The 26,306-nt window shown below is 46.4% G+C and overlaps 1 protein-coding gene across 1 annotated transcript; it reads right to left on the reverse strand.

Annotated features, from left to right (window-relative positions):
* Positions 1–810: 810 nt before the first annotated feature.
* LOC126517425 (calcyphosin-like protein) lies at positions 811–25,489 on the reverse strand. Its single transcript, XM_050167143.3, has 5 exons — positions 25,037–25,489; positions 19,764–19,924; positions 14,459–14,642; positions 10,778–10,987; positions 811–1,103 (listed from the first exon to the last, which is right to left on the reverse strand). The coding sequence occupies exons 2-5, from the start codon at positions 19,910–19,912 to the stop codon at positions 1,002–1,004; spliced, it is 645 nt and encodes a 214-aa protein (XP_050023100.1). The 5' UTR covers positions 19,913–19,924; positions 25,037–25,489; the 3' UTR covers positions 811–1,001.
* Between the last annotated feature and the right edge of the window lie 817 nt (positions 25,490–26,306).

Genomic DNA, 26,306 nt, shown 5'->3' on the forward strand with positions numbered 1-26,306 from the left:
AGTAAAAAACAACTACGGAAATGGTTAGGCAAAGTAGGCTGTCACAAATGGTTAATTAGCGTCCATCACTTACGATCAAAAATTTCAAGACCTGTGGACACATCTATGTATCAGGACTTCACAAAACATAACCGAAAATTATTTCTGTATCAACGTGACGCTGAAATTGAAATACCGAAGCTGCAATATCTAACCAGCTTAATCCTAACAAAAAGAATATAAAATGACTGGTTTTCGGCGCTGACGCAAAATCTGGAACGAGAACTGCTCCACTACTGAACCAAGGAGGATGCTGGCTCATGAGACACGAATGTGCATTGGCTCAATTTTGCTCACTCAGCACTAAAGAGACTCTAAGTTGTATGGAGACAGTGTAAAGTTAGCACCATTTGTATGGCAAAGCACCCATTTGACCAAAATGCACAAGCACGGTCCTTCCCACAATTTTTTTTTTAGGTTTGTTAAATTAAATGCTGAGAACGACGCCGTACCCGGGGACTCCAAATTAATTCCCACCACCTGGGGTTCTATAACGTTCGCCTAAATCTAAGTACAGAAGCTTTTTTTTTAGTATATCTCTTTCATCACAATGCGGCTGCTGGTGTCGAGAGTGTAACACGTGATCTCGTGCTCAGCCGCTAATGCTACTGACACAGTGCGCAGGGATAGTTACGTATGCCCTGCGCTTCGTCAGTTGCGTACGAAGTGCGTTACAACATAACCGTTGAAGAAACCGTTCTCACGATACCCGTAAATGTTGAGTCTCTTCAGTATACAGTGTCAAAATTAACGCCACGCCAGCGACGTTACTGCAGAATTAGTGTTCGTTTTAATCGCTTTAATCATTTGGCCCTGGCGACACATCGAAGCGTTATCTGTGCCCAGACAATGTAGTCATCTCGCGGCAATCATTCGGTGACCGACGTGGCAAGAAAAAAAAAACAAGTGGGTAAATGAGGAGGAACGGATGTTTGCACGGGGGTCCGTGTGCCCCGTCGGGGCTATAGCTTCCAACAGGTTCTCATCATCAGGTCAAAGTAGGCGTCTTCGTCGATGGAAGCACTCACGCCCGAGTAGTAGTCGAAGAACTCGTCCTTGGTCACCTGAAAGCGAAACGTTTGAGAACGTTGAGTCCAGAAGTGAGCGTGTTCTGGTGCAACCGTTTCAGTGTTATCACGTGTCTAAACTTTCGATAAATGGGCACTAAAACGTAACACTAAAGCATACCTAGCCGATAAAGTAGCTCTTTCAAAACCATTCGAGCTACGATTGAGATAAGAGGTCGTTAAACAGAAGAGAAAGATTAAGGTCGAAATTGAAATTTTATTTCCTTCAATTCCACACCGGAACGCCTGCGCCGCTGTCGTCAATGTCGCATGACTGATTTCAATGCACCTTCTCGTACATTTGCTCCGTCGTGGCGCAGTAACAGTCGGCCAAACTTAAACGGGTGCCAGACGGCGCATTTTTCGATCGCGATTGAGTCCGATCAGGATAGAATTACTCGGTCACGATTGGCTCCTTTGCGTAAGCTGCGGGAGAGAGCCAATCGCGGTCGAGAATTTCGATCGGGCTCGCGATCGCGATCGAAAGTGGCCGGATGACACCAGTATCGATTGCTCTGTTCAGGCTTTGGCTCGATTAGAATACAGCGCAGTCCGTACCTGTAGTTATAAGAGAATTTAGTGGACCTGATCAGACGCCGTCAAAAGCTATGACGTCACGGGGCGCTAGTTCGGGAACTTCAAGGCGGTGTCGCCACCAGGCTTTCGAATTTCCGTGTTTTCTTTTTCTTTCTGGATTGCCAACTGTCTCCTAAGGGTAAGAGCGAGCGGATTTTATTGCGAAGCATTCTTGCCGAATGTAAACTGGTCTTTCCTGCTTCCGGGCATCTGACCATTGTCGTGGCCCGATAACGAAGGCGGCGCAGTTTAACGCAGCGCCTCAAACGGTGACCTATAAAGGTAACTGTAAAGGTCACTGATAAAGGCGCCGGACGTCGTTTCGGCAAAATATTTTCAAACCACCCATACCCAGGCCCTCCATGGGACGCAAGGAACTTACTGAAATAATTGAATTTCTCAAGCTGAAATACGTAGAAAAATCGTAAACTGACTTACGCACAACCTGCATTTGGGGCGGACATCTGTTTAAGATGCTCGGATAGCGCTCAAAGTGACCTTCAGGCCCGGTAGAGCGCTGATAAAACAATGTGCTTATAACTTGACACATGCACAGAGCACCTGGGCTCTTCCACAAGTGCGCATTAACGTCACCAACGACGCACACCGGGCTTGTTCCGCCTTAACCGGTGAGTTCGCCAGTGAAAACCACCAGTGATGTCATCGGTCGAGACACGGTCAAAACCAAAATCAGTGAACCGATGGACATACCTTTATTTGCACAAACTCCAATTCTGCAAATTTGTGCTTAATCACCATCTCTAATAAGACAATGTCATATCAACATTTCATCTTCACAACGTGCGGTGCACGTCCCGCTACAGAAAATTATCACGGTTCGTGAGTGACCTTCTGCTACCAAACAACAATTCCAGAGGGGCGGACAACGCGTCGCAACCATCCCTGAACGGCTACTTTCTGCAGCTGCCGACAGGCAGAGACACAAGTTTATGCTAACGCCGTCGCGGTAGCAGTTTGCGTCCCCGAGAACGAAGCCAAATTCGCATCTTCTTTTTCTTAAAACTCAAGCAATTAACTGTGTCAAGTGTTACACTGAACGACGTCGACTCCACAACGTTATCTTTCTGCGGAGCTGGAGCCGAAACAGTGTAGCGGTAAGCGCAAAATCTTTTTTTCGAACCGTTTATGCGATATATACATGCACGTCCCAGTATGACATTTTACGCTTCAATCAGCGGCAAATTTTGCCCCACCTCAAGCATCTGAAGGAAACAAGACCACAGAATCTGCGTTTTCATTGTTATGAATGCCGGCAGCAAAGTGCTTAAGAGTGCAATGATATTGTCTTAGAGCTCGCACCTTTTGAGGTTGGCCTAAAATGCCACAGATGCCTGCACTGTTAAAATATGTGTAACCTTTGGGCCCTATCTTGCTTCCCAACAATAATCATTATCAATATTAAGTAGAGCTCCTTTAGTTAATTAACACTCCATGTTGGCTACATTCCTATCCAGAACGCCATGTGACGATGATAAGGGCATACCGTTCGTCACCTCGATGTACCGGAATCGCGGTGTTAAAGGAAGCAAGTGCAGGTAAGGTAGATGACGATTATTGTTTGGAGATAAGCCCCAAAGGATGCAAATTCTTCATGAAGTGTAATACCAAAAAAGTGTGATCTGCGTGTTCTCTAAGATTGTACGTTGCACCATGATTCCCAACCCACCGGCCAAAAACATAACTGTTTTTACACTTCCGGCGTTTGCCGGCCAATGCCTTAACCACTCTTTAAAGGCATTCACGCTGTTTTACGCTGTTTGTCTTATTCTGAAATAATAATAATAATAATAATAATAATAATAATAATAATAATTATTATTATTATTATTATTATTATTATTATTATTATTATTATTATTATTATTATTATTATTATTATTATTATTATTATTATTATTATTAATATCTTGCCCTCTTATATGTCTATACATTCTCTACCGCACTTCATGAAATAAATGCCTTTGGGCGGGGCACAATCAGAGCGGCTGCATCGATAAGATCCGCAAGAAATAGCAAAAGAAAGCCAAAAAAACAAACAAACAAATAAATAAAGAAACAGTGTGAGATATATCATCATGCGCTATGTTACCATACGCGATATTATATTATATAAAGTCCGACGCGTATAAACGGGCTAATGCGAGAATATTTTAAAAGTTAAATTGCATTAACATTCCTATCTGTGGGGCGTAACACCGCAATTTCCCCGTGTGATTTCCATGCTGAACATGGAATTTTCTCGATGAGGAACACCCTTTTGAGGGGTGTAAGTGTTCGAGTTCTTAGAGTATTTCAATGCTTGAAGAGCTTCATAACTGAGGGACTGTGGTTAGAAACACGAAAACGCCCTTATGGGATTAACTTGATTGACACTGGAGAGTCTGTTTTTTTACTCCTTTGGTGCACCTTTACTATCGGCAACTTGCAGGCACATACTCTTCAGAAGGATTAAAACGCTGCCTTAAGTGTTGCTTGTTGCCTGCGTGTGTTGTTTTGTATATTTTGTGGCAATAAACATTATTATTATTATTATTATTATTATTATTATTATTAGTAGTAGTAGTAGTAGTAGTAGTAGTAGTAGTAGTAGTAGTAGTATTGTTGTTGTTGTTGTTGTTGTTGTTGTTGTTGTTGTTGTTGTTGTTGTTGTTGTTGTTGTCGATCTCTCAGCATCTCCTCAACTCAAACCACTCCCTCTCCCCCCACATCCTCTGACTGAATATTTACTCAATTACAGCAAAACCATTTTCTGGCGAAATCTGCATCGACACCATGGTGCGAACACCAACTAGTTATTATATTCACCCCTAAGATCAATTTATATTGCGATAAGAAGGTTAATAGCGCACACTGCAATCATTGCATACGTTCATGACCACGTAGCTACCACAGTAATCTGTAAAATTAGCGTTACCATTTCGTTATCGTTTTGCACTACGTTCCTGTATTTCAGTGATAATTTTGTCATCCTCGTCTATTTGCCAAAATCGTTAATTACGTTCGCTAGTGTGCGATCACCAGCAGACGTTCTAAAAGGCTTCATTCTTTCTCCCCCTTAACACTATGCCTTTGTACTAGATTATTTTCTTACTGACGATAATTTGCTGTAATTACACTACAGAGCAGGCGGCAGCAAAAGGCAGGTTGGCGACTAGCGGCAGAAGTTAAAGCCCGCCCTGCAGCAGTCGCTGTTGTTAGGTACATCAATGCGTCGTTTTCGACTTCTGGTGACACCATAAAACGCACGCACGCTGATTACATCTGCTTGAAACAAGTTCTCTAAGTTCACTCGGTCTCTTCCCTGTGACCCTCAGAGACCCTTCACAGTTGAGACCATGTCGCGCACTAGCGACCCAGTTTAGTCTCATCCTACAAATTTAGCCAGCACTAATTTGCGTTCTATTGAACCGGCAGCCCGTACACGACATGATACAAATAAGTTTCTTTTCTGTTTCGTGACACTTGCTTCGAAGGAACATAAAGTTTAATCTCGCGTAAGACCGAAAGAATGCTTTCTCTGGCCGTCCGTGGAATTCTCAAGGCGTAGCCATACGCTAGCGCTAGGCGTCGAAGGAATCAAATTTTTTTTCTTTTATATTTTCGCACGCCCCACGACTCACATCCATACATCACTGCAGAAAAAGCCAGAGACGTCGTAAAAGCTACCTAATCGATTTTTTTGTAGCTTTACTTTGGAGGGCACCAATTGGAACAGGCGTTTGTGCCGTTTTTTTTTTTTCACGAATACGCGGTGATACGCGCCCGTTTCCGAAACTCGTTGTGCACGCCTTTGTGTGTCAGTTAACCACCTACAATCGTCAATATAGCACGATCTAAAGACAAAAAAATATTAAATTATGGGGTTTTACGTGCCAAAACCACCTTCTGATTATGAGGCACGCCGTGGCGGAGGACTCCGGAAGTTTCGACCGCCTGGGGTTCTTTAACGTGCACCTAAACCTAAGTACACGGGTGTTTTCGCATTTCGCCCCCATCGAAATGCGGCCGCCGTGGCCGGGATTCGATCCCGCGATCTTGTGCTCAGTAGCCCAACACCATAGCCACTGAGCAACCACGGCGGGTGATCCAAAGACAGAGATTCGTATAGGAGCATCGTCATAACGCCGGCTTTAGCACTATCGCATTATCAAAGTAAACCACTCTTGCAGTATTAGGACCATAATAAACCATGAACTGCAGGAAAAGAAACGAAGACAGAAAAGTTAGAAAAACATAAACTGAAAAAAGTGCCCTTCTTTACATCCCTGAGTCACTTAAAGGGACACTAAAGAGAAAAATTATTTCTTCTGCATCAGTAAATTACCTTTTTACGACACTAAAAACACCACTCTTACCACAATCGGACGCTTGGCAAGCAAGAAAAAGCGCAAGAACGAAAGACGGGTGGCGACACCTCCTTGAAGTTCCCGCACCTGGTGGCTGTGACGTCATGGATTTTGATGGCATCTTCTAGGGCCTACTTACTTATATAGCGGTACAGATTGACTAATGGTGTTCTAAGGGAACCAACTACTAAACATAGCAAGTTTCGGGAACCATTACTCAGCCAACGCGGCCCAAATGCGAAAACATAATTTGGAATCCCTTACGTCACACTGACAGGGCGGCGTCGGTGTTTCGGCGCGAAATTCAAATACTGATACTTCGACCTGCATTTTCTCATCTAATAATCAAACTATTATTTTGAAACGACTGCCTGCAGGGTTCTCAAAGAATGCTTTATTAGTCTAAACTGATTTAGTGTTTCGCTTTACTGTCCCTTTAAGGATGCAGAACCGGTGTTTTAGGGAAAGCCTTCACCTCCCCTCCCCCCAAAAAAGAAAAGAAAGTCAAACAGCAAAATGAAAAGAATAAGAAGAATGCACCAAGCCCCCTGGCAAAAGCGTTTTTCACGACCTATACCCGCAAGTTCGAGAAGTATTTAACAGAAACCGCCGTGGTTGCTTAGTGGCCTTGGCGTTGCACTGCTAAGCATGAGGTCGCGGCATCGAGAATCCCGGCCGCGGCGGCCGCAATTCGATGGGGGTCGAGAATGCAACACCACCCGTGTACTGTGCATTGGGGGCACGTTAAAAAAAAAAACCGAGGTGGTCGAAACTAACCCGGAGTCCCCCCCACTACGACGTGCCTCACAATCAGATCGTGGTGTTGGCACATAAAACCCAAGAATTAATTTTTTTGTTTACTTTACAGCGTTCAGTACAGCAACCATTAGGGCTCCAGTATCGTTTTTGCGCTATAAAGAAGGAAATTCGAGGAGAAAATCTACACAGGAAGAAAAATGGGTTGGAGCTCATGCGGCAGGCATTACAATGTCATTACCGACAGCTTACCGCTATCCTTGAAACGAAAAAAAGAGCACATTTATTGCACTATACTGGTACTAACACATGGGGCAGAAATTTGGAGGTTAACAACGAAGCTTGTGAAGAGGCTAAGGGCCACGCAACGAGCGATAAAACAAAAATCTGAGCCGTAACGTTAACAGATAAGGACGCAGCGGTGCGGATTAGAGAACACACGAGAGTAGCTGATATCCTAGTTGACTATAAAAGGAAAAGAATGGAGCTGGGTAGGCCATGAAATGCGTAGGGAGTTTGACGAGTAGTCTATTAAAGTTACAAAATGGGGGCCTAGAGCAGGAGGGGGGGGCGCAATCGAGGATGGAAGATAATTAGGTGGTGTGATGAAATCAGGAAATTCGCGGGTGTAGTAAGATGACGTCATTGCTAGGAAACCGTGACAGAGAACACGAAGGACAAGACAGGAGACAAGGGGACGATCACAAGGCTCCGCGTCCTCCGTGTTCTTTGGTGACGTTTGCAAGGCACGACAAACCAAACTAGTCCGACAATACGTTTTGGATGGTGTCCGCTGGCGCAATAAAAGGGACAACTGAAGATCGATGGGAGACAGCTTTCGTGTTAGAGTGAAATAAAAATATGATGCTGATAACGATGGTGATTTTGTGTGCCGTGTGCACTACTGAAGATCGCACACCCCTTTTGGAAAGTAATTTTGCCACAACAACACTTAAAACGTTTACATTCTTTGGGGATTGCCAAGATACACCCTAAACAAGGACAAGATACACCCATGGACAAGATATACCCTAAAAGGTGTAAATGTTTTAGGGTGTTCATTTTTTAAAAAGTTTACACCCTTTGCGGCTTAACTTGTCCCACAACGATAATCGTAATCTGTCTTGCCCGCATTTCCTTTTTTTGAACGCTGCGAGGCCGGTATACTTCAACGTCACGAACAGCTTGCGCGTTATCAGCGTGACACGACATTCTCAACTGGAAAGTAGCGAGAGCCGAGTTTTCAAGAAAGAAAACGCGAGCAAGGCAGATGGCGATTATCGTTGTGGGACAAGTTGAGCCCCAAAGGGTGTAAACGTTTTACAGAATTAACACTCTAAAAACGTTTACACCCTTTTGGGCGTATCTTGTCGCTAAAACGATAATCGTCATCTGTCTTGCTTACGTTTCCTTTGTTAAAAGCTCTGCGCTCTCTACACTTTCCTGTCAAGAATACTGTGTCACGCTGATAACGCGTATGCCATTCACAATCAGCAAGCAACTGGCGCGCAGCGTTAAAAAAAAAGGCACGCGAGACAGATAACGATTACTGTTTGTGGACACGATAAGCTCCAAGGGGTACATTTTTTTTAGAGTGGATAACCGGCATCAAACGTGTGCGCATTCCTTTGACACATGCAGCGTGCCTCGGTACAACGAAAGCATGCACCGTGTTAGCTTTCGCAAGTCATAAAGCGTGCCTCGAGAATTTCTGTATCGAGACGCCACGCTGATTTACAGTTACAAAAAAATATATATATACGACCTCCCGGACGTCATCAATCTCTTTTCATTCTACGCCGAAGCTCGAAGACGATTCCACAGGTTGCTACATCACAATACGATAGCAGCGAACGTATTACTTTTCTTTTTCTTCAATTTATTCGTTTAGTTTATCAATTTTTTTTCGACATTCGTTCCCGTTCCAGACACAAGAACAAGTGCTTCGATAAGCAGGCACATTCTGGTGCCGTCGACCCTTTAATAGCCGAAAAGCAGCGAAAAAAAAAAAAAGGCTCCGGCCGGGTCATCGTTCTCGGAAACCGGCCACGCCGCGCCCCAAAGGCTGTCTAGTACCCAGATTTTGCACCCCGTGCGATCGAAGGTTCAATGTGTCCGGATATAGTGTATCGCTAGAGTTATAGCGCAGCCACCCACGACTTAGAAGATGCGTCAATGGCTCTAAGCCCCGAGACCACTGGCGAGTCGCGGTGCTGGTACGCGTGCATTTGTGAACGCGACGTATACCGCGGAATCGACGAATGCACGCTTCTAAGAGCGCAGTTTTATTTTTTTTTTTTTGGACGCGATTATCGAGGCAACGGATGAACCCGCTGGACGAAACGGAGATCTCCATACCGCAATGTTTCCTACAAAAAAAAAAAGTTACTAGGGGGAAACTTTGACGCTGCGATCGTTCCAATGTCATGGGAATGCAACGATTCGTATGCGTGAGATTTGTCTGGTATATTCGTCCTTGGGGCTTTAAAACGTTCCTGTGACCTTGTCTATTACGCCTTGTATATCTCTCTCAATTTCCAAGCACTCGTAATTTGTTGTTTCTTTTTGTTTTAACGCAGATAAGCAATTAGCCTCTATCCTCAACATGCATAGTCATTGCGAGTGGTTGCACTTACGACGCAATACATTGTTTTAAAACGATAAATTTTGCAAAGCCACAAGGCCGTCTGAAGTCAAAAGGACGAAGTTTCAAGGAAATACGTACGTGCGCTGTGTATATTTCCCACGCTCGCCGAACCATCATGTACTTTCAACTCCCGTAGACACTAGCGTCAGAGTCTCCTTTAGCAGTTAATGTAGGAAACTACGCCTGATAAAACGGGCCTGAAGAACGTTCGATGAGAGGCTACTGTCGTTTATCAGTGAGACTACAATAAAATCGCAACAATAATTTGTAGCCAGTTTCACAGCCTTCATTTAGATTATATTTGAACCACCTAGGACCCCTTGCACACCGACTTCAGTAGAGATTGAAATCGTCAACAGAGGAAATCATTTTACAATGCCGACCTCACAAGCCATCGCAGCTGCGGAGGATGTGACGATGTGATTGCGTGCCTGTTCTCTCTCTCTCTCTCTCTCTCTATATATATATATATATATATATATATATATATATATACTTTCGTATCTGGTAAACTTCCCTGCCTTCTACCCTTTCTTCTCTCTCTCCCTCTCGCATTCAATCGTTTCCTAAATTAACTCGGAAGGGATTACGTAAAGGATTCATGCGTGATTTTGAAGTGAGTTCCACGTGAAACTGTATGCGGCCATGTTTCAACCGCATTCTTACCGTCGGCTATCGAGGAAATTGACTCCTAATTTCCCCTAGACCGCGGTCTCGTCACAGACGAGGGAAAGCAAGCGTGAGGTGCGACTTGAATACCGCGAGATCACACGAAAGTCGCAGGAAGCGGCGTGAACATAGTAACCAATGATACAATTTTGCGTCCTCGTATCTTTGTTTAAGGAAAGTAGTTTTAATGTAATTAGCATTCTTAGGATACTTCAAGTATTTTCTGGTGTTTATCTATGTCCAGCAGTGGCGCACGCAGCCAGAATTATATCTTTTTCAACGGGGGGTGGGGGGGGGGGGGCACGCACTTGACACGGGACGGGGAGGGTCAGGGAGGGGGAGGGGTGCTCGGGAAGAGCATATACTAACACTGAAGTTTCAGGAAGGGGGAGGGGCATGGGGGGGGGGGCATGCTCGGTGGTTTACATAAGTACTTCACAACCCGTTTATGTCATTTTCCGCAAACACAATTTCGCCGCAAACACCATATCGCCGCAAACACCAAGTTCAGCGGCATAACTCAGCGACACACTCAGCGACAAGCAAAGCTACTGCATTTACACATCGTAAGAATTGCTTAGGTTCCCCCCATAGTATATATTTTTCTTATCTAAGAACACACAAAGGAGCCTCTCGAAGAACTCAGAGGCACTCACAACGCCGTCGACGACGCCCCCTTGTTCAAAGGTGGCCAGGAACTTGTTCAACAGCTCTCGCTCCGTCTTCTGCCCGTTCAAGTACTCGGGGTGGTTCCGCACGTTGTACACGCTCTTCAAGTCCTCGAAGGTCACCTGGCCGTCGCCCGAACGGTCCAGCTTCTGGAATGCCTTGGCCACCAACGCCTCTCGACTGGGACTCATTTTGGGCTGCGGTAGCGACAAACGGTGGAACGCATTTATAAGACTGGGCTCACCTTCGTACAGCTCGTGCCCACTAGCGAGAAGACTCCTAAATGATTCAGGGTGAGAAGACTGAAGCGCATGTTGACAATCGAGCAACGCAGCAATGCAATCTGGCGTTGAAACTTCTCATATTTTTTTGTCTTTTTTTCCTTTTTGTCATTCGTCGTTGGCTAATACGACGCTGGCTAATACGACCCAGTTCAATGTATGACATGAAAGGAAAACAGGAGTAAAAAAAAGCTCCCTGTAAGATTGCGCAGCCTGATGTTTTTCATTAATGAACAGTACGTATATAGATGTCGGCGCGTCTTATAGGCACCCGACTAACCCTCTTCAATCGTCCCCGAAATTTAATCTCAACGTTAAAACTGGTCGAACAATGCTACAGTGTCAGAAACACTGCACAATAACATGTCATGGGGGCAAGACTGGCAAAAAAGTTATTAAAAGTATCTGCGAACATAGGTACTTGATATAGATTTATTTTTAAGTATTATGTTCCCTGGAGTAGCATGCATCTAGTTGCCGCGAGGTGGAAGCAGGAGCTGATAGGCCGTTTCTAACAGCAATGACTGCAATGGGAACAAAGTAGAATGCCGCTGGGTAAATGGATTCCAATGGCTAGCCGTACACCATCCATGCAGCGGTTACTGTTTTAGTGGCCCTATGGGTTTGTTCACGCAAAGTTTGAACTATGCGACAACGTGAATCTTTATGCACCGGTGTTTTGTATTTAATTCGAACCTATCTTACAATACGCCTATAAAACAGTCAGAAAAGAAAAAAGAAGTAGGTGACACTCACCCAATGCACAAAGGTATTGCGCCTTCTCAAAATTTATGACTTTCACTGTGAACACTGGCATAACGTGTCGCTTTTTCTACTAGTGGATACCGCACGGCACGATGTAGGAATAAAATTATATAACGAGTTTATTCGCGCGTGCATAATCATTGCGAATGGTCACACTTATGTCGCAATATTTTGTTGCAACTGACCAATTTGAAAAAAAAATTAAACTGCAATGCCGTCCGAAGCCAGGACAAAGTTCAGGCATATAAGTGTACTGACAACCATTACAATGCCTTTTGTTAATGATGATGATTTCTTTGATATACCCTTCAAACCGGACAGCGGCATAGTCACCTATCCTGCTGTAGCTCATCAGGTATCATGTGCATGTATAGTAGTCTTGCATTTTGCCTACCTCTACTGTATCTATTCTCGCTTCATTAAGACCTCTACCTCTACATTGTTGTTACCTGTGCTTCTAACGACTCCGAGTCGGTTCTATCAGTATATTCCGTGCTTCTTATTTTGAGAAATATTGTAAAAGTCTTTTGCTTATCTCGACTGCTGACCAGTTGATGCTTTCTTCCGCTTTGAATTCCAGCACTTCGGGAAGGTGGACGTTCTCTATAGCACTCTTGTTGGGTCAATATCTTGGCATCCTCTTACGACATGCTGAGACGACCTCGCACGCGTCTCCTAGTGCACGAAATGCAAACTATGTAAAGCGAAAGTATAAGTTGTCGGCGCGCTTCTACTTTTGACTTTAATTTTTTTTTTTTTTTTTACAGCGTAAGCTCTTATTGGCTCTTTCTATTAGCGGTTTCGGTTGGCGAGGCGTCCGCCGCCGCGGCAGGTGCCCGGTGTCCGTCGCAGCTATCGCCTAGAACGCGACAAGTCACGTGATGTCACAGGCGCGCCGCGTAGCGAGAATACGTGCTCACTTTGCATATTGCAGTTACGTATCGGGGTGCGTATAAAGCCTTAGTTACCCAAGTGATTCGCGTTTCAGTGTTTCCTGAATGCACACGCTTAACTTTCACATGGGGACGGTGCGTCCTTTGAAAGGGAGGAAAATGCCGCGTCTGTAGTGCGACTAGGACAATGACGAAGAAGTGACATATCGCCATTTAGGAAGAAATATAGCGAACAAGAAGAAGAAGAAGTGAATAGCGCGCGGTATTATGGAACTACCAGGTTCTTGGCCAATCCTCAGAATGGGTATGAGCCACTATAACGTTTTTAGCTCTACATGTGCATCTAAACAGGCCGTTCCTGTAACTGTTCCTGCGGACTGAGTGCTTTGGGCCCTCAAGTTTTCACTTGCATCGCATCGCGACACGTATCAAGGCACGTGACATGTGCGCCGCTTAGTCTCGCTACCTACGTTACCGCTTCGCAACGCGTTATGGTGCCTCCTCGCAAGGTGCGAACTGCTGCTGAAGGAGCGACTCGTAGATCTACGCCCGCGGCTGCAACCAGGCAACGTCGGGCTCAGCGGATCACTGTGCAGAGAGCAGCACGAGCCGTAGGTCGCTGTCGACTCCGGACGGACAGTTTAGCTCGTTCTCGAGAAATGAACGCGAGAAGGACTTCGCCGCGAAGATTCTGTAGTGCGCGCTGCTGAAAATACGGGCAGACAGGTTCGCCGCCGAGACCCTCAAGTATATACGTGCTGCCTTAAATGAGGTACGACAGCTTCTACGCGAGCAACTTCACGTGCGGTCAGCCGAAAATGCGGCCCGGGAGCTTCGCCGCGAAGACCCTCACGACTTGAGCCACTTCGCTTGATGGCTTTTGCATCAAAAAAAAAAAAAAAAAAAAAGCTGAAGACGACTTCACATTTTGCACGCCGAAAACTCCGATCTATCATTGTGTGACGAATTTCACAGACTCAAACAGCATCGCTTTGACACAATCGCGCAACGTTGCTTCGGATTGCTCGATCAGTCCCACCAATTTGCAACCTTCTCTTTCAACGTACGTTCTCTGGCTACACACAGGCTTGTCGTCACGCACGATTGCATCTCAGAAAAGAAGATTAAAGAGATGTATAAAAAAATATCCGAGAATGGAAAGCATGTATGACATAATTGATTAACTCAAGCAGACTAGTTAACTGTTTGTCACCGCCCCTTTTCAAACGGGATGCCAATAAATCATCATCATCATTTGCATCGCATCGTGCCACTTGTCACGCGACGTGAGACGCGCGCCGCGTAGCGTCGACATGTAGCAGTTGCACGTAGCAGTTGCATGTTGCATGTAGCTCGACCTGGTCAACTCAAGCAGGCTAGGTGACTAGTTGTCACCTCCTCGTTTCAAAGGGGATGCAAATAAATGATCGTCATCATCAATAGCATCTTATCGTGCCACGGGTCAATGGATGAGACATGTGCGCCGCGTACTCTCGATGCCAGTGTTTGCTCTTCGGTACACGTTACGGCGCCTCCTCTCGAGGTTCGAACCCTCTAGCTGCGTGCTGCCGAAAATGTAGTTCCTATATAGGAGAATGCGAATATTGCACTAGAATGCGAGGAAAGACAAACATTCGGGTCATTAAGGGGCTGCAGCTACGACCGTGAATTCACTGCGAACAGTAACAGAGCTTTGTTTCTTTCCTGCTCACGTCAGCGACAGCCTTACTCTGATAGTGCGGATGAATTCGTCGAACTTGATCGCTCCGGAGTTGTCAGCGTCGAACATCTCGAACAGCTTCTCGTAGTCCTCGGCCTCGAGAAACGGCGCCATGCCGGAGTCGTCCAACCCTTTGATGAACTCGTCGCGAGACAAGTCGCCGCTGCCGTTGTCGTCCATCCGGCGGAACACTCTGAAACGAGCGAAACGAAAAGCGCGTACACACGTATGAATGACGCTTGCGTGGGGTAGTCCAGCGGCCGGTTGTGGACTGTGCCAGGACTGCCTGTAGTGTAGCCGTAGCCGCTGGAGTTCGAGAGGTGCCGGCTTCGAGCGCCAAGGGGACGTGCCTGCGGCACGACCACGTGGGGCCTTATCGCGGTGCAGGCCCGCGTGCAGACAGCACGCAAAACGAAAGCACATATAAGCCTGCACTGTAAGATAATTTACACCCCTAAAAGTGAAAACGGGTGTAAATGTGTCTATAACTCACACCCTTAGGGTATGATTTATATAACCGACACCCTAAGGGTGGGAGTTATAGACGCATTTACACCATTTCTCACTTTTAAGGGTGCACAATATTTTACAGTGTGGCCGCGATCGTTAGAGAGATAATGTACCGGCCGACAATGCCTTTTTTTTATGCAGTACAGAGTGAAAGCTTTTGTACATTGGTTTGTCGTATGACTATGCCCTCGCTATCAAAGAGTAAAATGTAATCGTTGATTGGGACCAATTGTTTTTTTTTTCTTTGGCGAAGTTTTGTGTGCAAGTAAACATCCGTATAGTAGCGTCAGAGAACACAAAAAGCGCGTGAATTAAATTTTAGTAAGTATCGCTCCCGAGCTCTCGCGTCAGATATTTTTGGAACACACCTGGTGGTCAAACTAGTTGCGGGTGCGGCTTGCGCTTGCTAGCGGCCAGGATCGCTGATCTCTGCTATTGTACGGTACGGATCGGTTGGCAGAATAATATTTTACACACTTAAAATATATGGCTATTAGACATGGTACAAACCAGGACCATTAGGGTTGCAACATGTTTCTTTTTCTATTGCGTACAGGTTTTCCTAAAGCGTGTAGAACTTTACGGGCATGTAACGCAACCTGTTGCACACCTACCAAGTGTTACCATTTTAACGTATAATTGTCCTTGTAAGCGCTTGCTTACGAATGTCTAACCAAACTTCTTACGATTTTTTGTGCTAGCCTAGTTCAAGGCAAGACTTATTCCGACACAATGCAAATAAGGTCGACAATAGGTTTTTCATTCGGAACCCGTCCTTTATACGCACAGCGACACCAACTTATAGAACCAACGTAGCTGACGACCAAAATTTAGGCCGCCATTACGTGAATATTTCATAAGTGCATGAATACACTTCATAGGCGTATCTACTGTTTATGAAGATTAAATGTTTGCAGCTGTTTGTAGCCTTTGTAGCAGCGCGTGCGATCCTGCGGTGGATAACATTTTCCTCTGTTATTCATAACTATTCGTGGCGCAGATCATTCTAGCTGCGGCTATATAAAGTCGAGGCTCGGCCTTATATAGCGGTTCGCTAAAGCGAGCCGTTTGCTAAAGCGAGCCATTCGCTTGGCCTCGTGTGATTGATCGGAATGGCGCTCTCGTCAGTCAGCAGAGACACGCGATTCTGGCCAATCACGTGGTGCCAAACGAACGGTTGGCTTTCGGAATCGTTATAAAATCGCACTCCATATAGGTGTCTGTTAACAGCGTCCCTCAGAGAAAGGCCTGCGAAAATTTAATAAGTAAGCAACATCTTGTAGAATCAAACATACTGTATTTTTGCATATGGGACCAAACGTTCGCATTTTTTTTCTACGAGTGTAGTATTTCTTTTAAAGTTCTCGGGATAGTAGGGCTGCTGTATAACCTATGTATTGCTTTCACGAAATATTACCAGATGGCACTTCAATTACGTTATGAAAAGAACACACACTGAGCAGCAAACGGGGGAGACCGGTGGTTGCGGGACGAACTTGGCACAGGGGCAGCGGTTGCAGAGATTTGCCGAAAGAATGCAAGGCCGTTCAGTTGCAAGTCCCATGGCGGCGTGGCGTCACATTTCATATCGTCCGTCTGTACGATCGCTCTGTTTGATTTCGGATATCCTTATCCATATTTTGCTGCCAAAATTGATACCCACTTCACGCTGCGTTGTATCCGATACCCACGTATCTGTAAAGCAGAATTGCGTCGAACGCTATACGGTCGCTAAGCCAGCGCTGTGTTCTCAAACATGATCTAAGCATCGTTGACGTCTACTGATTGGCTGTATGCTACGCATAAATCCCAAGGCTAGTAAAATGCAACTACCAATACTTATTTACAAATTTTTAGGGTATACGCTCTTTTAACTGATATGAATGCAGCGATTATCCCGAACTTGTACATTTTGCCAGATAATCATACGTACCAGGTAATTCGAATTAATCAAAACCAAACTTAGCTATTTTTAACTCTAAATTGTTCCACTGCCGAATGCTACAAGTTGTGTGAGATGCCGCAAGGAGACTGAACTAGTGTCGCCAGCCGCCTCCCAGTAAACCTTTTTTTTTCCTAATCCGCAAGTGCGCTTCTCCGCACTGCACATTTGCCCAACTAATAGCAGCACTGGTTGTCGTTAAAAAGAAGGCAAAGTGCCAGCTGCACATGCTGATACTTGTCTATTATAGTTGGGTTCACCACGGGAGCACGTCTACATTTTTTTTTCACATAATAATACAAGCAAACTACGCCGCCATAAGTGAAACAAACTGCCTCACAGGAAAGAACGCTTACAATTATGCAAAATGTCTGTTTATTTGTCTTCCAGCGACCGGCACGTTAAGTCATTGAAGAGAAACGCACTATCGTGCTGTTTCAGAAACTCCATTCGCTATGCCATAGTCTTACATACCTATCATTGTAACATAGCTTTGTACTGTTGGGCTACCCGCCGTGGTTGCTCATTGGCTATGGTGTTGGGCTGCTGAGCACGAGGTCGCGGGATCGAATCCCAGCCACGGCGGCCGCATTTCGATGGGGGCGAAATGCGAAAACACCCGTGTACTTAGATTTAGGTGTACGTTAAAGAACCCCAGGTGGTCGAAATTTCCGGAGTCCTCCACTGCGGCGTGGTTTTGTCCTCCACTACGGCGAGTGGTTTTGGCACGTAAAACCCCATAATTTATTTTTTACTGTTGGGCGTCTTTGTTTTACCTTTTGACCGGTTTTGCTTTCACCAGATTATCGCTATTATCAAGTTGTTGTAGCTCGGCGCAATTGTAACTCCCTCCAGTTTACCAGCTAAAGCGTCGCGGACCTACTTGAACACTCCGTTTCTCGGTCGCCGCGTTCCATTTGCGTCGGATAAAAAAAAAAATCAGGTGTTTTATGGGCTAATACCACCATACGATTACGAGTCACGCCGAAAGGGGAGAACACGGGATTAATTTTGACCACCTGGGGTTCTTCAACGTGCACCTAAACAGGAGCGTTTTCTTTTTCTTTCTTTTTTTTTTTTTGCATTTCACCCCCATTCGAAATGCGTCCGCCTACGGCCGAGATTTGATCCGGCGACCACGTTCATAGCAGCGCAATGCCAAAGCCACTAAAGCAACCACGGCGAGTCCTTTCCCCTTGAACATGATTTCGTCATCATTGTTGGTACTGTGGTGAGTACCAAATGAAAAATTGGACAAAGTTAGCTTGACTTTTGCTGTCCTTTGCGTACACACAGCAGTTCAGCAGGAACGTAAGTGAGTTTACACCGAAACTCGGCGAAATTCCGCACAGCCGGACTCACTCGGTATTACAGTCTGAATGAGTCGGCTCACGGGTGAGTTTGCAAACCTATGGTCTAAACAGATTTAAACCTTTTAGACTACAACAAAAATATTTTACCTCAACTGCAAAGGAGTCACATAGAATCATTCTCACAACTGGAATGGCATTACGAGCCTTTTTGATATCTACCGCCTTTTCCAACGATCTCCAACTACGCCTGCCGAGCGTATACCGAAATAAACATGCAAAGGCCTTCCCTCCTGTGCGGAATGCACAGACTGCACGGAAGAGGCAGCCCCGCGTGCTCGGATTGCGGCGAGGAGGAGACGCTTGAGCACCTTCTGCTCCGCTGCCCGGCCTTCGATGTTGAGCGCACTGCGCTATTTGCATCATACCGTCGTATGGGACTGCCCTGTGACTCGGAGGGAGCACTTCTCTTTCCGGCAGCCCACCCTTCCATTGTCAAGAAAGTGCTTCCTGCCCTACTTGACTTTTGCTGTGACACGCAGCTGAGAGCGCGGCTGTAAGCCCCGCATAGCTTCTTCACCCTTCTTGTTATTTTTTTCCCGCCTTCTTTTCCTTCTCTCCCTGATCTTTTTCTCCCCACTCCCCTTTCCCTGTGCAGTGCTGTTGAGGTGTCCTCCTCTGAGAGACAGTTACGGCACTGCACTTCTCTCTTCCTCTCCTTCAAAAGTCACTACACACTGTGCGGAGTTCACCCATTGTCGCTAATCTCACCGAACCAAAAGATTGCTACCGCTGTTTCGACACGCTACTCCATCGTCTACGCCTATAGGTGTGGCCCATGTAGACGTCCTTATGAGCCAGCTTTTTTCTGCTTGTAATTTGCGTGGCATAAATCGTGTTCCTCGAATAATTGCGTTCCACCGCAAGACATCCCTCTCAATCGAGAACGCATTCTGCTTTGCGATCACGACATACACGTGCAGACACACACAATGCCGAGGCACAACAAGCGCTTACTAAAACTTGTTTATTGCTATTTTCATTCATTCATTGCTTTGAATAAACAAGCTTCAGCAAGCGTTTGTTTGTTTGTTTGTTTGTTTGTTTGTTTGTTTGTTTGTTTGTTTGTTTGTTTGTTTGTTTGTTTGTTTGTTTGTTTGTTTGTTTGTTACACACCGTGGTTGCTTATAGTGGCTATGGTGTTGGGCTGCTAAGCACAAGCGCGGGATCGAATCCCGCGGCCACGGCGGCCGCATTTCGATGGGGGCGAAATGCGAAAACACCCGTGTACTTACATTGAGGTGCACGTTAAAGAACCCCAGGTGGTCCAAATTTCCGGAGTCCCCCACTACGGCGCGCCTCATAACCAGGTCGTGGTTTTGGCACGTAAAACCCCATAATTTAATTGTTTGTTTGTTTGTTTGTTTGTTTGTTTGTTTGTTTGTTTGTTTGTTTGTTTGTTTGTTTGTTTGTTTGTTTGTTTGTTTGTTTGTTTGTTTGTTTCCAGTATCTGCTCTCTTCCGCTGCTGCTCTGAAGGGTGAACCAACTTACTTTCCAAGACCCAGGATTCCGGCCGAGCCCCGCTGAAGGCACAGGAGTCGCAGCTTCTCTACGGCGTCCGACGTGTTGTGCAGTTGCCGGGCGGCCGTGAGCTTCATGACGTTCTCGTTCCGAGTCTGGGCGGACACCGGTCGAGGCATGGCTCGGCGTCTCTGTTTGGTCACCCGATCAGAAGCGGTGCAGAACAAAAAGAAAGAAAAAGAGAACTGTATTCGAGAGCGTCCGCGCGAGCACCCTTCGTATAGGTGGACAACTGCAATGCCAAAGGACACTCAGTGTATACAATTGTCTGGAGCCGATCAACGTTGTAACGAAGTCTTTGGCATATAACGCGCCCGTGTGGAAGCTTGAGCGAGAAGCAACGCTCCGTCGCTCCCTTCCTGTCCTTTATCAACGCGACAGCGTTTGGGCCTGTGTTTAGAAAAAGTTTATTTCGACAAGAGACGATACGAACACTGAGTCATAATCACGGCACAATTCCACCGGGACGATAACATGTAAGAAACGAAACACAGCACGTTTTCAACGTAAGTAATGTCCGAGTCCTCACGCACCAACATATAAACACGTATACCCCCGGAAAGGCACAGCTACACATACACTAAATGCCACATGTACAAAATGATTTTCAATATATACAGTGCACACAATGGTTATGTACAATGATGATGTGATAGAACACTTTGCGTTTGGGCCTCGCGTCGCAAAAAAAGTTGGGCGTCTGCGTCGAACGTGCTTTCGGGAAAAATCATTCCGGACCACAACCACGCAAGCCCTCCAAAAAGGCGCAGAGGCTTTAGTGAACTAATTGAATTCCCCAAAGTAACAGGCGTCAGAAAAATCGTCAAGTACGAACTGAACACAACATACAGACATGATAGCGTTGGATTGTAATTTGAATATACCAGAAAACATAATTCTGCTACGCGGAAACTCAAACACGAAACCACTTTTCCAGCGCTTCTACCATTCGTAGAGCGGCGCGGCCCGCTCGGTTCCTTGCAACAACACCATCCAGATGGCGCTCGCGTCCGCGCATCCGCGAGAAAGCTGCGCTTGTTCGGGAGCGTGACAGTATAATGAATAGCGAAAGTACGATTGTTCATGCAACGAACAACGATCCCGACGACCGCAGAGGAACGTAATCACCATTGCACACAATTTACAATATGTAAAGGATTGTTCATAACGGTTTATATGCACGAGAAAGGAATGTTATTAATCGTTGCTCAATACAGCCATCCTTTCTTGGCGTGCCAGAAAAAGCGCCGGGTGCGTCATACAAAGAGAGAAAGAGAAGCGGGGAGGGGGGGGGGTTAATCCCCTCTTCTGCCCCCTCATTATGTGCACTACTACAGTCAGGGAAATGTTCGTTTTAGATTGCTCTGCGCCTCCTGTCACGTGTAAGGCTGCTCAGTTTGCCCATATATAAACGAGGCAACACATTTAAACCAGCGAAAGAACACTACTTCGAAACTGAACCTGTACCGGACAGCCGAGAGAGTTGTTTCTCGGGATGCTAGCAACATGCAGGGGCAGGAACTCGTCGTGAACAGCAGCGCAAGTAGCTACACTCAGAAGCAGCGTGTAGCACTACAACTAGCTGTTAAACGGTTCTTGAGGTACTTGCGACATCGACGACGACACGTCGCCGTCGGTGTCGCCGTGACGTTCCGTCTAAATTCCAAGGGCGATAACATCATCGCCGCCCGTCGTACGCTGTATGTGCGAGTGAAAGCGTGCAAGGGTGAGCCAGCGATGACGACTCAATCTAGCGCGCGCAAGGGAAGAAAGCAGGGAAGAAGCGCGCAGTCTTCCGCCGCGCCCAAAGCACCGGGGGCCCTGCTGACGTAACGACAGGCAACCACAGGGTGGCCAGGAAAAGTTATCCGTTCGAGGGCAACGAGCGCGAATGGCCACGTGAACCGTTAATTTTCGTAAGAATTGTGCAACGCTTCTGCTATCGCTGATCGTCAATAATTACCGAATTAAGTTTCGCTTCCCCTAAACTCGCCCGAAACGCAAGCTGTGATTGGCTCACAATGTAGCTACGTCTTCTCTTATTGGCTCAAAGCGTAAACCTGGCCGAATTCGATACTCCTCATAATAGCACACCAGAAGCATTTGCACTGGCGACCTCCCATGCCACAGCGCTCTTCATATTTACCGAAAAACCATAGTGGTAGTGAACAAGAAGGGCGTTAATTATTCATGGGATAGAAGCTGATCAGGATCCATTCAGTTAATAACCAGTGAATATGCTTCATGCGTGGGAAATCCAAATCATGTCCCAATAACCATGTACCTTTACGGAGACAAATATGACATCCTCCGAACGTTAAATTTTGGCTATACTCTATCACGAGAAGTCCCAAGAATATTGCACATGGACTTTTTTGCGGGACCTTTTAGCTGTCTCGTGACAGAATTACGTTTTCTCACGTGTTCAAATTATAACTCTAAACTATTGGCATGAGTACTTATTTATCTTTTTTTTTTCGGGGGCTGTATTTCAACCGCTAACTTAGTTTTCGCTCAGCGCATGATTAAGAACTTACTCGAATGCTATCGTTGATTCCATATGTTGTGTATGTTCTCGTTGAACTTTGTGTAATCAGATTGTATGCGCGACACGAATTGTGTAGTACTTTCTGGAAGGCACGCGGGCAACAGCGATTACGCTGGAACGTTCGACGAGTCCCGCATAAAAGAGACGCGCTTGACCCGCAGATCAGATTCTGACAATCGGCGACTGCCTGCCGCTATCGTTGTTCTTTGAGTGCAGCCCGTTTTAACGCCATAGCGTTAAGGAGCCCACGTCGCAGCAAGTTCGGCGTCGGCGTCCGGCGTCGGACGTCGAAGCGGCGAAAGGATTATCGAACCATCTATACCGAAGCTGTCCAGGTGGCGCACGGAATTTACTGAACTAATGGAATTTATCAAGCCAAAATACGTGGAAGAATCGTAAACTACGACTTACGCACAAACTACAGGCATGATAGCTTTCGGATTGTAATTTAACTATACGAGAAAACGTCATTCTGTTACGCGAAAACTCAAAGAAACCCCCTCACACACACAGACCAGCCGAGGCTTTCACAGACCGGCCGCGGCGCCTGCCATTTGCGCGCGCCGACGCGATGGGCGTCTTGGGGGCCACGTAGCGACGCGCGCGGTTCCTTGCAATACCTACAGCTGGCGCTCGCCTCCGTCGCATCGCGGCCCACGCAAGAGGCCGCGTTTCTACCACAAAGCCCGCCTTCGTGCATAGCGTTCGCGGCCAGCGTTTCCCGGTGAACATTGCGGTTACATACGCTCCAGTTTCCGGGAAGCGTGAGAAGCAGTCAGGAATCTTTGAATGGTATCGCGTTCCACTCTTAAAGGCGAAGCTTAAGCGTCCTCCAAATTTTTTCTGGGCGCAGGTTCGCTCAATATGTAGAGAGTTAGTTTCGTGATTCAGTTTTGGTGTACTGCTCTCTTCACCGTCACGACGTGATACCACCGACCCTGCGACTTTTGTCTACGTCATATTTTATACATTATCTGACACAATTTGAAACTTCACTTCTAAACGCTACTTGTGTGTGACGGAAGGCCTAAGAGAATTAGGAGCACACTGCACCTTTGCGCGCTTGCACACGTGATGTATCCGGTCTTGCTACGAACGTTCTACCCGTTGCATCTGTCACTCGGCGTATGCTACGAACGTATTATTCATTGCAGCCAACACATGCAATGTACCCAGCATGTCTCCATGATATTCCTCCCGCACAAACGAGGAATATTCCCATGACGGGGAAAGTGTGAGAAAAACGGCCGAGCGAGGTGTGTCCGACGGACGAACTCAGTACATCCCAGTGATATATGTATATCCTTGTACCCGATGTCCGAAGGATGTCGAATGGATATCAGTGCGGTCACGGCGTGGGTGCTGACTACTCATAACTGTTGACTGCAGTAAAATTTCGTGGCAATACACCTTTGAGAATTGAGCATACTATGTGTTCGAGAATGAAATACGAGTATGAACCGTCTACTTTCGTGTGTTTTCCCATACCGCATTATCCCATTGTTGTCTATCTCAAAACTCGGATAACTAAGCGAGGAGGTGTAGACGTTAAACGGCTATTCTGCACACTCTGCCGGCATCTTTTGTTCAGCCGGAGACCTTCAGTGGAGTTACGCACGCATAATTAACGTGTCTTGCTGCTTGAGTTGGAGAAAGTGTTTTGCGAGTAAAACTAAGACATCTGTATGTGTGGATTCGCTGCTTGCCCGCAACTTTGCGACAACTCTGCCATCGGTGTGCAGTGGCGCTGTGTCAGAGTCACTGTTAGTGCTCTGGAAAGCACTGCCTACAGTTACCCCGAAGCAACTTGTCTATGTCACAGCGCTTTACATACACGGTAACAGCGCTACGACTGAAACCATCGGCTCTTGAGAACGTACATGCACACTTAATCTGCCTCCATCCCCCCCCACCCTGGCACCGCTCTTTCTTTTTCTTTAGTCACTTTCACTCGAGATGGCCTAGCAAGTTCTCTAGACACATATTGCCCGTCTATTATCCGGAACGTCATTCTCTAGACCAAGACCTGCTCGCGCATTTCATGGATAAAAAGACGAATTGTGCAAAATCAGGAAATGCCAGTTGCCAGAAAAGCAGCATATGTTTCGAGCACAAGGAAGCAAAACACACTCACGTGAGTTATACACCAGAAAAGATGCAGTTCGAAACGCGAAACCGTAGATGTCAATTTCTGTGCTCAGTTTCGATTCCTTCAGAGCGATGCGCCGGCAGGACAACCCTTGAACAGTTAAGCAACTGACTCGAGTACGAGCCGTTTGTTTTTCATTGATTGTCGTAGACGGCGTCATGACCACCAAGTAAACACGCACAGGCGCGCAAAACACGAACAAATAGGCGTTTATTGACAACAAAAGCATATTTACTGCTCTCTGAACCTCAGCGCTCACATAACCTACCGGAAAGTTCCGACAAGCGATCATGGCCCTAATGTAAACAAAAATCGAGGTTTCGATAAATAAACCAAACACTCACGAAGCTGTTTGTTCACTTCGTCTCTTCCGAACTCGATTCTGAATTCACCATGCATTGGTTCGGGGACAGAGGTTCTCACAATAGTTCATTTTTACCGAAGAAAAATGGCTGCTCTTTGCACTATAAAGGATCACATAGTGCCACTCACTTATCAATGCGCAAATAAACATTACTGCAGCGTCAGATAACTGAAATAACTTACCTTAAACCGATGTCTACCGCTGCTCAACAGATGTCAACTCGACGTCGTCCGCTGCGGCAACGCCGATGAACAGACGATGCCGTTATGCGATGCAGACGACACGCACCGTGCAGACGAAAAAACAGAAAGGCGGAAAATGGTGTCCGCTGCAATGACGCGTGCCCGGCTGTCTTCGAACACCGATGACCGCGCGCAGACCGCGAGCAAATCCCCAACACTGTACAGTATCAAACGGCCAACATATCGCTAAACCGCCACCGTTGTACGTGTGGCGCGGTATGCTAAAATATAAAGAGACTGCCTAAAACTGCTTCCAAAAAACTCCGCATCTTGGTGTCGTACATGCGGGGTACCCCGACCCTCGTCGGTCGATATAGGTTTCATTGTACGTAGGCCGCCCGGCCCTTCGGAGGGGCCGGCGGTTACTATGGGTACTAATCGTAAACACAGCGTCCAAGTCGTACGCACAAAAAAGAAACTAAATGATTACAAAAGGAGCATAAAAAAGTCAGAGTGAGAGAGGGGGAGAGAGAAACAGAAACGAGGAAACAGTTTCCGGCGAAATCTGCTCCGCGAGAAATCTCCGCGTATTATATCGGGCACGTGCTCGCAGTCGGCAGCAGCAAAGGATCCCTCGGTGCATACGTATGGTTCAATTCACTCGTTTCGCGAATGTAAAGCGCATTTTTTCGCTCTTCACGCCAAATGTGTTGAAAAGATCGCGTGACCTCGCGCTATGCAGCACGGGCCGCGGACATCACCCCATGCGAACACTCAGCGATCGCGAGTGCATGCATGCGGCTTCTTTTGGCTTTGTCTTGTGCTGTGGCAGCTATACGGATATTTACTTAGGCCAACGGGTATATACACAACGGCGTTCGCAACGTATCGAACGTACCTGCGCACCACGTCCATTAGATTGAGACACGTGCACGTATAGCAGGTAAACAATTCCCGACACACTCCGCGCGTGTACAGTTCATTAATTGCAGTACGCGCGTCAATACACGTACGCGACGCGACTATTTGCGCACTGCGTCCATTTCCTGCGTATACGCAAAACGCTGAGCGAAGCCGGCAGTGGAGACAAAACAGTCGATCGTCTGTCGCCGTTCCTGGGACAGACGAACCGCTTGTGGCGCCGAATGGCGCACTCTCAGCGGTAAATTTTAATGACGCGTAATCGATTTTTTTTTTCTCTCGCAAGAACGCCGCGGGGGCGCCCGATTCTGCGGCTCGTCGGAAAGCTGGGAAATCCGTTCGTTACCTA

This window comes from Dermacentor andersoni, chromosome 11 (genome assembly GCF_023375885.2).
Source record: "Dermacentor andersoni chromosome 11, qqDerAnde1_hic_scaffold, whole genome shotgun sequence".
Lineage (NCBI taxonomy): Eukaryota > Metazoa > Arthropoda > Arachnida > Ixodida > Ixodidae > Dermacentor > Dermacentor andersoni.

What these genes read in the sequence shown, in the direction of transcription:
- LOC126517425 (XM_050167143.3), bottom strand. Translation starts at nt 19,912, where the DNA reads ATGCCTCGACCGGTGTCCGCCCAGACTCGGAACGAGAACGTCATGAAG. An exon ending in AATTCATCCGCACTATCAGA is followed by an intron (nt 10,988 to 14,458) that starts GTAAGGCTGTCG and finishes TCGCTACCGCAG; the next exon opens with CCCAAAATGAGTCCCAGTCG. An exon ending in GGGGCGTCGTCGACGGCGTT is followed by an intron (nt 1,104 to 10,777) that starts GTGAGTGCCTCT and finishes TTTCGCTTTCAG; the next exon opens with GTGACCAAGGACGAGTTCTT.